Genomic DNA, 13,949 nt, shown 5'->3' with positions numbered 1-13,949 from the left:
GGTAGACAGCAGCGCCCCCTCCTTGTTCTAATGCGGAGAGGAAGGGAGGGGAGAAGCCTTTTCAAATACACATACATTTCAATATCGCTACTGAATATATATCCATACGTCTTTTTTTCTCCAAAGAATAATTTGTGCACATGGTGTGGATATTAAATTCGCGTATTTATCACGCGTAACACGTACGACTCACCAAAGCGAAAGGAAAACGGCAGGATAAATCCTAAAAAGAAGCGAAGCGGCCTGTTTTTGTTCCTGGGGCGCAGCTAACTCACGGCGCTTTGTTACACCCGAGCTGAAATTACTTCGCCAGCATGCACGGTGAATATCTGGTAGCCTAACCCACTGGAAGATTTTGTGCACAAAAGCGGCCTGTTTTCTGTATTTGCAGCGGCGGCAGCGCTATGAAGAGCGGCGGACAATAACAGAGTGACGGTGCTTGTGTGCTGCTGCTATGATGATCTGAGGCTGATCGCGTATATGCACGACAAGAATAATAAAAACCTATGGAATAGTGCTGCAAATGAGGACTGTGTTCATACAAGACAAGACGAGGAGTTCGTTTGTGCTGTTTGAATTTGGTGGTAATTGGAGGCCCGGTGGGGTGAAGAGCGCCACCAGTGTGTTGTTGAATTTAAAAAAGGAATGCAAGCAATAGTGCAAATGCATCACTGAATGTGTTTTCAATCGGATCACCGTGGATGTGCTTTCATCCGATGACGACGATGATGGTCTGGCCGTATTTCGCGCCGTGGAAGAGGGGCAAACGTTAAGATGGAGTGGTTTTAATGCATACGATGTAAAGACAAGCATATCTGCTGAAATCTCCCTTGCATTTCACACTCGACGGATTTGCAGGCTCAGGTTCATCGACATTGATGATACGTGGGCTGCCGGCGGGACTGAAGCCTTGTACTGTCGCTCCTTCTGTTTTTTTTCCTCCCCGAACTGGATCTGTCTAGCTCGACACTGCTGAGATGAACCCGGTGAATGCGACCACTCTCTACGTGTCAGCTTGTCGGTCGGTGCTGCAGTGCGATCCCAGGGACCCCCAGGCTTTGGCGGAAATCTATAAGCTCTTGCCTTTTTTCAGACAGTCTCTCGCCTGCCTTGTGTGTGGTGAGAGCCCGTTTATTCTGCTTGATCACTGCATGCTTGCATGATCACTTCTGCTTGATCACTGCACGCTTAGAGCTGCTCTCAGAGCTCCACCGACCATGACACACCCCCATTCAGTCCACAAATTCCTGACCTACAATGACAACTGGAGCCTGGGCATTTAGACACACAGCCGTGCATGCAGACTCTGTGTTTATAGATGCATGGCGATTGAATAGTAATGGTTTGCCTGCTCATTCAGATAAAACCGGTAGCTTGAGACAAATTGCCCAGTTACCCAGATTCCGTCTCTACGGGTTTTCGGTGGAAATACAACAAATATTTCATATAAATACAGTATATATGATAATTATATATTTATTTATAAATGTATATATTAGAAATACATTTAAAGAAACATAATTGGCCCTGCATGAAAATCATTTATATATATATATATATAATCATATTCCAGTAATGCATGAATTTCATGTCGTAATTGTTTTATAATTAGCTAGAAATGCACTTTGATTGCAAGTAATAAATTGATTGGTCAATAGTTGTGGCAAGCCTTAATGCAATATCCTTTTGCTAATATAGCTGTTGATAATCCATGCATATTTTGTAATCACAACAGTAATTGCTTGATATTTATATTAAGCATTGCATGCTTACGTAATGTTCATGTATTTAGAAACACAATGCATTTGAGATCCCTGCTAACCATATGCTGAGCATGTAATATGAGCAACATCATGCAAGATCACATGACCCTCTGATGTCAGCACACATGCAGGGCTTATATTGAATGTTACAGAACCGTGTCTTGTTTAGATATAATGTAGTGCTTGTATTGCATTGCTCATGAGCCACAAAACCGATTAGAATGATCATTTTAAAGGTACAGCATCCAAGCTGCCTATTTAATCTGCTTTTGCTTAATCAACATGTAGATGTTTGGTTATAATACCTTTACTGTTGTTTCATGGCCTAAACATGGTTTCTTTATTTATTTAGGCAATTTGCTACAAGATCCAATCGCTCCTACCAACTCATCGTGCCAGCACTATGTCTGTAAATCATGTAAAGGTAAAAAGATGATGATGAAACCCTCGTGCAGCTGGTGTAAAGACTATGAGCAGTTTGAAGAGAATAAGCAGCTGTGCATCTTGGTGGACTGCTACAGAAAGCTCTGCGAGTACATCGCAGACTCTCCTCTCGCCCAACACATTTCAAGTACTGTGGGAGGGTCCCCAGACATCTTGGCTCTGTTGAATGAGGGCCTCTCATTGGACAACAGACTGGGGGAGGAGTCACTCTCCCTGAGCTTGACAAACAAGTCCCCTACACCCTCAACCTCAGATACGCTCCACAATGAGGGACATTCCCCATCGACAGAAATCAAGGAGCAAGACCTCAGTCCTCTAGGGGTGAATGGTCTCCAGGACTGCAATGGCTTGACTAACGTGGAGGAGTTGACCGCCAGTTTACCTTCACTAGAGGCCAGTGTTCCAGACTCGGTGGAAAGCGGAGGCGATGCAGTGAAACAAGAGAGTTTCACAAATGAGATCCCTGTGTGCGAGGCAGTGGCAGCTGCTGGCGAGGACCTTTGCACCAGCACCATGGACATTTGTGGCTTTGGCGAGGATATTAAACATGATGGCGGGACTCTCCTCTTGAGTGTAGAGGAAGTGCTCAGGACTCTAGAACCAGACCACGTCGCCCAGGATGAGTGCCCTGCGATATTGCAGTCGACTCTCGAACCTTCGGCGAACATGAAAGGACCATTTGTATCGATCGACTCTGCTCGGCAGCTTTCCTCTCTTTCGCAAGACTCGCAGGAGGTTCTTTTGCCCCAGCACCCAATGTCCCAAAAGAATCCACAACATTTGGGAATATCCTGTTCCGCGGTGACGCCCAGAATGCCACGGTCCAACCGGAAGCGGTCGCGGTCGGAAAGCGACAGCGAGAAGATTCAACCCGTACCCATTTCCACTTTCATCTGCGGCCCAACGTTGGGTGCTTCCGCCCCCGTTCCAGTCAAGTGCGAACCTAAATCTCCCACTCAGACTATCCCTCACATGGCGGCGGTGCCCAACGGTGGTGGCCTTTCTAAGGTGGGCAAGGCGTTACTGGTGCCTGCGAAAACTGTCAAAAAGACCATTGACAACCATGGACCCAAAAAGGCATACACTAAGTCCAAACAGGGCACTCCAAAGTCGAAGGAAAAGATGAAAGAACGGATTCTGACTAACACCCTCATTCCTGGGAGCCCCACGAAAGTGGTGTACAAAAAGGCGCAGGAAAAAAAGGGCTGCAAGTGCGGCAGAGCAACTCAAAACCCAAGTGTTCTTACATGCCGTGGACAGCGATGCCCCTGTTACTCCAACCGCAAAGCCTGTCTGGACTGCATATGCAGGGGTTGCCAGAACTCCTACATGGCCAATGGCGAAAAGAAGCTGGAGGCCTTTGCAGTGCCAGAGAAGGCGCTTGAGCAGACAAGACTCACTCTAGGCATCAACGTCACCAGCATTGCAGTGCGGAATGCCACCGGTAGCGGAGCCGGCGGGATGCTTAACGTCTCCACGGCTGCTGGCTCACCTGTGGCCTCCTTCTTGGCTACGGGGCCTCACGAAGACAAAGGATTCGATGAACCATTGGACATGAGGTTTGACTGAGTACCAGATGATTCTCCTTTAACATCACCCTGTATTCCAAACTGGCTTGCTTTCAGTGTGATGGCACTGTACCGAGGGGCTGATGCCAGCAGAGTCCGCGATAAGGCAGCTACTGTGATCCTGTTCCAGTTCACATGATCAATTAAACTAGTTATTGCTGAAGCTCGTGCCTTTAAATCATTTGTACTATTCATTTTGGTTTTCTTGCACACCTTTAGGAGGAGCGGTGAGGTGGGATACTGTAAGTCGAAACTGTAAGTTTCTTTTGGGAAAGGTCCTCTTTTTTTTTTTACATTCAAGTACAAGTGATCTATAAGGCATGACCTTTGGCAAGATATACCTGACCTCATTGTTGTGGGTCACGCTATGTGCATATGTGGAAGATTTTCAATTGTAGGTTAGGGGATGAGACATGTTAAATGAGTGGTACCCTACAGCGTCAGTAGAGACTGGTATTTATATACAGTTTTTGTACACAGACTTAAGGAATTCGATTTAAAAAGTACATTTTATGATATATTTTGTAAGTTGCATTAACAACATTTGCAGTATTTATTGGGTATCACTTAACATAGATTACGGTCCACCCAGGGCATCAGCTGGATACCATTTCTACAAATGCAATTCACACAGATGCAGTATGTACGGTTTTCTGTCTAAATTATGTTGTTGTCCCGATTGTGCTAGTTTTTGCTGTCTCAAACTGTTTTTTTTCCTTGGGGCATTTAAATACCTGTAATATAAATGTAACTTTCCACAAAAAGACAAATCCTAACATGACTCTTGTCTTTCATTTCAAAAATCGCTTTATCTTATAAGTTGCATTGTTTGTTTTTTTTTTTTTCTGAAGGTGATTTTATAAACCTTTTTGACAAGTTTAGAAAGGTTGTTTAAATGATAAATGTATTAATTAGTGTGACTGTATATCCAAACTTGAATGCAAATGGAATAAGCTAAACACAGCTGCACAGACGTGATGTTAAACAATGGGTGCTGCAAATAATTACAAGATTGTATTACAATTACAACAAGACATTGCAATGAAACATATGTTGTCCATATGTGAGTGCATAACTTGTATGGCTGTCCGCGAGTGAACTGTACGTGTCCAATGTGTTTTTTCTTGGCTAAATCAACCAGAAGTAACATGAAGGTGGGTATAGCTTGTGGAGGTGGCATTTTTATCCCGGCAGCTCTTCTTCACCAGTGCCAAATCACTGTACAGGGGCTAACATAATTTATAAGCATACAATTTTAAGCAGGCATTTCATTAATATTCCAGCTCAGGATAAATATAGCATAGGTAGGCACTATTGCTTAACTTCAACGTGGGAAAATCCATATATATTGCGTTTGTATTCAATTGGAGCATCTTTGTCTACAGTAACCATATATACTGCACCTAAAACATCAGATGTTAAAAATATAACTATTAACTGGTCAAGTTCCAAAGAACACTAGATGGTTAGCTGGAGTCATATGTCCTTAATAGTGAAATCAAACAAATCCATCGGGTGCAGTAATGTTCTGGACTTTTGCCCAGAATTGTATTTGCAGCATTTACCACAAGTGGGCAGATTACAGACAAAAATAATTTGCTATTTTGCTATGTACCTCAGCAGTTTGCATATTCATAACCTCTTTGTTTATAGGAAATCAATCTTTCTACAAATGTATGTAAAATGAGAGCTAAATAAAAAAAATAGCCATATTGCAAAAAATTTAAAGGTTCCAGTGGATAGCAAATATTTGAGATATAAGAATAATCACCTAATATACTGTCACAGTCTAGATATTGTGTGTGTTTGTGTATATATACATTCATATTTAAAGACAATATAACTATACTAATACTGTTGTAACATGTTTGTATTCATTTTTATTACTATTAACTTATCTCGGACTGTTACAACAATATTGAAGTAATATAGTTACATGGTCTTAAATATGTTTAATGAATCACCCAATAATTGCTTTATCAACATACTGTATAGTGTCCATATTTAATAGAAAGAAAGTGTACAGAAAGGAAGAACACGGTGTACTGTAACGTACATAGTTACTTTGAACTGAGTCAGTCAGTTTCAGAATAAATGTTATAAAATTAACAAACACCACAAAGAACAAACCAAAAATGCAGAAATCCTCAGTATATGTTCAGCATTGGTAAAAGTATATACAAAAGATAGTATATACAAGACAATTTACCATTTTACAATGTCACAGTGATTTTCACATTTAGCTAATGTACAAGATTTATGCTTAAGGAATGAATTAGGATATAAAAATAACTCACAATCCAAACACAATTATAGTGCTTATGCTGACAATCATGTCAATAATACAATCAAGGCATGATTTAGAAGTCTCTCCAACCGCATTTCTACATCTTAATATGCAGTTATTCTTTAAAAAATGTGAGAAAGGCAATACAATCACAAGTCCAAAGAGGACAGAAGCACACAGCCTGCAGCTCTTCCACAGTTGTGAAAGTCTTGCTTAAAGTTACACCTTCCCTTTTCCTGCCCGGACAGACGCATCGTGTCCAAACAACACGCTTCCAAAATGTCCTGGCAAGCCCCTCGCTTTCTGTCGCCCCTCCAGGGCAGACGTGCTGGATTTGATCTCCAACACGTTTCACCAAGGAGTTGATTTACGATCGGATCCATTGACCGAATGTAAAAAGGCACCAAATATTTGCCCCTTTCTGAGCTCTCATCAATCAAGGTTAACTGTTTTGGCAAGAGACGGAGCACTTCGGCAGGCACGTCCAAATGTTTTAAGGCGCTTGGCGGCCGTTCAGATAAAGCTCAGGTAAAAAATACCGTGCAAGCCGAGTCTTGTTGCTCATCTTGGAGCTCAAAACAAAGCGTGAGGTGCTCTGTTTTCTAGTTGTGCATCACTAGCTGACCAAAAATGCTCCGAAGAAGCTTGACTTCTCATCCATGTCGATGGTGCTTACGTTGCTGACCGTCACAAACACCCTGTCGCCTCCTCCAAGCTGAAAAAGCCCCGCTTGGTAGATGGAATACAGGCCGTATTCTGTGTCACGTGACCAGCAGGTCGTCCGGGCGTTCTTCATTAGCAGGATTGGCACCGGATAAGAACTTACTTTTTTATAAACATACTGCAACATCGGTTTCCCCCGAACCGATTCGCCCAACGTCCTGTCCTCTTCCTCACGGTCGCTTTCGTCTTCCTCAATAAGCATATGTCGGAAGTAAGTTTGGGAGTAGATGTAATAAAGCCCGGCCTGCGGCAACACCAATTCTCCGTCACTTAACTCCACGTTCTGGAGGAAAGCCAGACCTTTTTCAGACTCCCACGACTGAATCTTCTGGCCATACACCTTCCTGTTTGGTTGACCTGCATTGTTAAGCCAAAGAGAAGGATCATGGGTCGGGTTTGACAGAAAAGCTGCATTGTTTCAGCATTTGGCAGACGAACAGAACGGAGTGCTTGTTTCAAAGACTCAGCTCGTTTTGTTTAGGGCAAGTAGCCACAGAGATATGATGAAACAGTTTTTTTAAAAGAGTAAAACGTCCTCTGACCTACATTAAAGGTTTATGGGCTTCCTTTGAAGGAAGCTAACATCAAAATGCAATGTTTATTTGCAGGAATGCAAAGCAGTTTTTGCATAGCACAGTGGTTTTCCAGTCTGGCTGCATATCTTAGTGTACTTAAAAGGTGAATGTGGACCATGACCCAAAGATAAACTAGTAGTTGCTGTTGTTGTAATAATTCAGTACAAAAACTGAAACTGAAAAGAGCTGCAGAAGGCAAACTTTAACAAATTCCAGCAACTAATAAACAAAGCTTAATTTTTTTTTTTAGGAACAAGACATACCTCCTCCATCTTTTTCTGGTATATAGCTCCCAGTCACATGTGCTGCAATCTTAGGCCGAGGGGCATCGTCTTGATCTTGGATCACCAAAGAGGGAAGTACACGTGAGACTTCGTCTGTTAAAAGCCATAAGGTTTGTTCACTCGTAGTTTGTCTTCACATAAAATAAAATATGAATGTGCTGTGAAATACCTTTGACAGCAGATGAAATTTCTTTTTGGTAACGACTTGACATTGACTGTTAAAGGAAATGAAAAAAAATAGCATTTAAAAAAAAAGATTCAATTTCAGGTTTTACAATGAGTGTTGTGCATGGACCAATCATAGAGATTCAGCATAAAGATTCTAAGGAATTCTCCTAATCTGGGTTTCCTCAAGCTTAAAGGAAATTCCTCTATTAATTAAAAAAAGCAAAAACAATCCAAGTCATAAATGGACTCATTGTCTACACCCTGGCCAGCTTTATGATTCACGACCCCACTCTGAAGCGGATACCTTTTCAATCAAAAAGTGGAGCTGTTGAGTGACCTGCCAGCAGGGGTCGTCCTTTCCTTCCGCCGCGTTCAATTCCTGAGCCTTTATCGTTCTGAGGTTAGCGCGCATCAGACACGACACGCTGCTCTTGGAGAAGGTCTCTTTCATCTGTAAAAAAAATATATATATATTAAACTATATATATATATATATATATATATATATATATATATATATATATATATATATTCTGCTCGGTGACCAAACAAAAAGCTCTCATGTACTACATAAGCATTTTAAATGTGCATAGTATATAAATTATTGTTTTACTTAGACTACATAAAAAGTAAGCATAATGATATTACACATACTTACTTTAATTAAATCAAATGTAGGTCCATGACAGTAAATTTTTTTTACTATTTTTTCTCTTTTGTATACATAAAATGCAAATAAAAAATAATTATGATACTTTTAGAAATTATACATTCATACAATTTTAGTTATCCATTTATACAAAAATTTTCATTATTATATGATGACTGACTGATTATGTTTGCATCCATAAATCGCAAAAGTTAAGACATTTTTTATTTATAATCAAAATTGTTTTATATTGCATGTTTACAAAATGACATATTTACTATAATTTTTTTTAAATCGTATAATTTTTGCTTGCATACAATGCTGAAATAATTATATAATATTATAGATGCGTATTTGTAATAAAATGATAAATACTTAAATCGTGTCATTGTATGTATACACAAAATGTAAAAAAATTAAAACATGACACGGTATGTTCCATTTCTAATGTTATACATACATAAAATGCACTGTATGCATAGAAATCTGTTCTATGCATACAGTGCCCAAATTAAGAAAATATGTGCTTTTTTAAATTATTTATTATACAATAATAATTATAGAAAGATATATTTTGCATAAACAAAATGCTGAATTTTTTTGCAAAAACTGTGCATTGTCATTGATAGTCGTCTGCTGTTGCTTAACTTGTACTTCAGTCTCCACTGAGCGACCTGTTGGCAGCTGTCCACTAAACAAAATGCAGGCAGAAACCTCAGCAAACGAACCGAGAAACGGTTTCAAACCAAAGCAATTCGCTCCACAGTCTTCGATTTAATGGCATTTCCAGTGTCGCAATATGCACAACAAGGCGATAAGGCAAACTTTGCACAAGTTCTGAGGTAACGTGAATAAACACGCTCATTTTAAACGGCGCTTACCGTCGATAAGACGTTGCTGAAGTATATGAACGTTACAGCCACGGCTATTGTTTGCAGGAGAATTGCAGCCAGCAGCAGAAGTCCGATATATTGCATGGTGTGTGAGCTTGTCATGCTGACCGTAGCGTGTGTTACTTCAGCTCGAGACAAAAGCTGGGGCAGAATTCCTTCTCAAGTCTCTACATATGAAAAAACATGGAGGCGGGGCAGCGCTTGACTATCAAGGAAACTAAGTGCAGGTTTTGCTTTCCTGTAAAGAAATGAATGTGTAAAGCCTATTTCGTTTTTGCTTTTATGTTCAGTTCGATCATAATATGTAAGAATTACAAAAAAAAGTTACGTAGCTTAGCCTCGTCTCATAAAATCGTTGGTGTCCTGCTGGAAAATCTTGTTTAAAGTCATAACTCACTCAAAATTGAATTCTGTTAGTCTATCATTTTTCCCACTCAAGTTTTTCCTAACCCCTATGGCTTTCCTCATTCCATGCATGGAACACAGATGGAGATGTTTGACGGAATGACAGTTTAATCGCTGTTCACTTTTATTGTTTCAGAAAGAAACATCTGAAGTGAAAAGTCTCTGTTTGAGTTCCACTGAAGACATATGGATGTAAAACAACATGAGGCCGAGGAAACTGTGGTAGTATTTTTATTTTTGAGCGAACTCTTCCTTTAACCAAACTTTATCACATATGATGAATTAATTTCTAAGGTGCCTTAATTATAAACATCATGAACTTTGCTAAAGAATATGTATTCTGTCATCTGATTTATAGTCCTAGCAAGTAAATGACCTTATGTGTAATTCTATAAATGATCAAGTTCAGGTCCCATTAAGTCTTTTTACTGTGAAATCTGAAAAAAAAAAATTTATTTTAAACGTAAGTTGTAGAAAAATAGTGTTAAATCAAATACATCAGACTTTTGAGAAATTAATTTGTAGGCCTACATTTCTCAATCATAATTGTATTGAACTGCATTATGCTTATGCCCACTAAACTTAAAACTACAGAGCTTTGAATCCTTTGTGTTAAGTATTCGACTGTATTAGACTACTTAGTTGGTTTAAACTGGAAGAACATCTTGGATTAGAACTTAAATTAATGACTAACTTGCATCAGCATTTAGAAACCATCTACCGTGTTCCGCTTAAGATGGATTTAAAACAATCTACAGTTTTATTTTTAATGAATTGATTTATTTTCATTCAGGAACATGCTGATTTTAAATCAGATTCAGGTATTGTTCTATTGCAATGTAGCATTGTTCTTGTTCGAGAAAACATGACCAATTCTGACTGTATTTGATTTCTAACATATGGTTGCAATCTGGTCCCATTTACAAAGTCTAGGGGGTATTCCATGTATTGTGCTTCTCAGGGGCTGGCCAGTTCTTGCCATCTGATATAAAGAGCTATTCTGTTACTCCCATCAACTTCAGCTGACAGGTTTTGGTGGGCCCCTTTAAAAAAAAAAAAAAAGTAAATTGTAAATTTTAGGGTCCAAATAGTGCAACTACATTTTCTTCCTGTTGTCCAACCATGTTTAACTCTTTTATATAGTTTTCACATCACATGACAAGATGATTTGCTCATGCCATTCCAGGTGCTTCATAACACCAGGTACCTTTCAATCCCAAGCCAACGGACAAATTTTCCAAAATATATGAACGTTTTACAACCTCCAAAATGTTTATTAAAAACAGTGCTTCTTTTGTTCCATCAATGAGTATGATTATTAAGTTTAAAGACATAATAAATATGATTAACACTCTTTAAAAGGACTACTGTTTCCAGCACATCATATTTACTCGTTAACCTGGAGGTGCTTACATGTTCTCTCACATTACCGCTTATAGAGGCTTTTAAAACGACTCCCAATGTGAGTTCACAGCGGAGCAGGATAGGGGCCTTCTGATGCTCTGTCCCGCTCCGCATGCTTTAGCAAAGTTACCCAATTTTGCTTTTTTTTCATGGACTTGTTTGTGCCAGATGTGTCACGCTGAGATTAGATCAGCGTTTATAATCAACAGCAGATGAACGGAGGTGACCAAACATCAGCAGAAATCAGCAGAAAATGAAGGACGTGCTTCTATTGTGAAGAACCAGTCTGATTGGCAATATAGTCAAACAATGCATGTGCTAATTGTTTACATTAATTCACAATTCTGAAGCCAAAGCAAGGGATTACAAAGCTAAACAAAATGTCCTCGCATGTAGAACAATGTAATTACTGGTATGAACCTTGTTCTTAATTCAAATATTTCTTTTTGTTTCCACACCCATTCTCTTTCGCTCTCTTTCTTTCTTTCACTCTATCTCTGCCAGCCAGCTGCGTTCGACTGTGGTCTCTGAAGGCCATGGTGTTGACACGTCCTGCTCTGAATTGCAGGCAACCTAAACAATGCAATAAGCAGCACTGTGGATCTGAACGTATCTGGCACATACACAGTGGAAGGGAGGAGGAGGAACACAAAGGAGAAAAAAGAAACACAACGGCAGGCGACCAGTGGACGGGCCGGAAACTTGGGATTTTCCAGCAGAAGCGAATGCAAAGTGTGGATTTGGCGGGGTTTGTTTTAGCTGACGCCAGGAAAAGCTGCAGCCAAAGAGTGACAAACTCATCGCTTATGGTGACCCTGCCACGTTCATACATCAGCAGAAAGATCTGAGGATCTATTTTATGAGTGTGTGGGTGGTGTTGGTGTGGGAGGTAGTGGACGGAGACTCTTCTGCCCATGAAACACGACTGTAGTCTGGCGCCATGATTGACCGATGGCTTGCACCAGAGAGAAATTCCTCCCCCACTGACTCCCTTTTTCTTGGAGCTGAATGTTTGAGAAACTCCTGAACACACAGGAACACTCTCTCATCGTAAACTATCAAAATTTCAAAAGGAGAAAATCCAAGATTATATCTAGGGAGCAGAATATCATTAAGACTTGTAGGTGAAATCGTTTGACAATATAAGCAACAATATAACAATAGCTAAGAAACTACAACATTCTGGTAAACCTTAGCAAACATATAATAGTGCCCTGGAAAACCCCACTTAGAAACACCAGCCAGAAATCATAGCAACCACCTGATAAAGCCCTAGCAATCACCCAGAGTACATAGCAATGCCCTGGTAACCTCCAATAACACATACAGTAGCAACTACATGGCAACATCACATAAACGAACCAGGAAACAAAGCAACACCATGTTAAGAATTATGAACACCTTTGCAACCATAGCAATGTCCCAGCAACCTCTCAGAACACAAAACAACACCCTGACAACCTCTCAGAACACATAAAAAACACCCTGACAACCTCTCAGAACACATAACAACACCCTGACAACCTCTCAGAACACATAACAACACAGACAACCTCTCAGAACACATAACAACACCCTGACAACCTCTCAGAACACATAACAACACCCTGACAACCTCTCAGAACACATAACAACACAGACAACCTCTCAGAACACATAACACCGACAACCTCTCAGAACAAACAACACCCTGACAACCTCTCAGAACACATAACAACACCCTGACAACCTCACAGAACACATAACAACACTGACAACCTCTCAGAGCACATAACAACACCCTGACAACCTCTCAGAACACATAACACAGACAACCTCTCAGAACACATAACAACACCGACAACCTCTCAGAACAAACAACACCCTGACAACCTCTCAGAACACATAACAACACCCTGACAACCTCACAGAACACATAACAACACCAACAACCTCTCAGAGCACATAACAACACCCTGACAACCTCTCAGAGCACATAACAACACCCTGACAACCTCTCAGAACACATAACAACACAGACAACCTCTCAGAACACATAACACCGACAACCTCTCAGAACACATAACACCGACAACCTCTCAGAACAAACAACACCCTGACAACCTCTCAGAACACATAACAACACCCTGACAACCTAACAGAACACATAACAACACCAACAACCTCTCAGAGCACATAACAACACCCTGACAACCTCTCAGAGCACATAACAACACCCTGACAACCTCTCAGAACACATAACAACACAGACAACCTCTCAGAACACATAACAACACAGACAACCTCTCAGAACACATAACACCGACAACCTCTCAGAACAAACAACACCCTGACAACCTCTCAGAACACATAACAACACCCTGACAACCTCACAGAACACATAACAACACTGACAACCTCTCAGAGCACATAACAACACCCTGACAACCTCTCAGAACACATAACAACACCAACAACCTCTCAGAACACATAACACCGACAACCTCTCAGAACACATAACAACACCGACAACCTCTCAGAACAAACAACACCCTGACAACCTCTCAGAACACATAACAACACCCTGACAACCTCTCAGAACACATAACAACACCAACAACCTCTCAGAGCACATAACAACACCGACAACCTCTCAGAACAAACAACACCCTGACAACCTCACAGAACACATAACAATACCCTGACAACCTCTCAGAACACATAACAACACCAACAACCTCTCAGAGCACATAACAACACCCTGACAACCTCTCAGAGCACATAAAAACACCCTGACAACCTCTCAG

General features: G+C 40.5%; 2 protein-coding genes and 1 long non-coding RNA gene across 3 annotated transcripts; 2 read left to right on the top strand and 1 right to left on the bottom strand.

Annotated features, from left to right (window-relative positions):
* Positions 1 to 6: 6 nt before the first annotated feature.
* Positions 7 to 3,938, top strand: LOC132116201 (E3 ubiquitin-protein ligase MSL2-like). The gene is made up of 2 exons (XM_059524880.1): positions 7 to 1,119; positions 2,116 to 3,938. The coding sequence occupies exons 1-2, from the start codon at positions 978 to 980 to the stop codon at positions 3,774 to 3,776; spliced, it is 1,803 nt and encodes a 600-aa protein (XP_059380863.1). The 5' UTR covers positions 7 to 977; the 3' UTR covers positions 3,777 to 3,938.
* Positions 3,939 to 5,768: 1,830 nt separating this feature from the next.
* Positions 5,769 to 9,476, bottom strand: LOC132116197 (tumor necrosis factor ligand superfamily member 10-like). Its single transcript, XM_059524877.1, has 5 exons — positions 9,343 to 9,476; positions 8,117 to 8,263; positions 7,814 to 7,859; positions 7,624 to 7,737; positions 5,769 to 7,142 (listed from the first exon to the last, which is right to left on the bottom strand). The coding sequence occupies exons 1-5, from the start codon at positions 9,454 to 9,456 to the stop codon at positions 6,679 to 6,681; spliced, it is 885 nt and encodes a 294-aa protein (XP_059380860.1). The 5' UTR covers positions 9,457 to 9,476; the 3' UTR covers positions 5,769 to 6,678.
* LOC132116199 (uncharacterized) lies at positions 8,929 to 11,427 on the top strand. The gene is made up of 3 exons (XR_009425604.1): positions 8,929 to 9,303; positions 9,400 to 9,581; positions 9,896 to 11,427. It is a non-coding gene; the product is annotated as an uncharacterized LOC132116199 (long non-coding RNA).
* The last annotated feature ends 2,522 nt before the right edge of the window (positions 11,428 to 13,949 follow it).

This window comes from Carassius carassius, chromosome 35, assembly GCF_963082965.1.
Source record: "Carassius carassius chromosome 35, fCarCar2.1, whole genome shotgun sequence".
Taxonomy (NCBI): Eukaryota; Metazoa; Chordata; class Actinopteri; order Cypriniformes; family Cyprinidae; genus Carassius; species Carassius carassius.
This window is presented reverse-complemented; position numbering and strand designations above follow the sequence as displayed.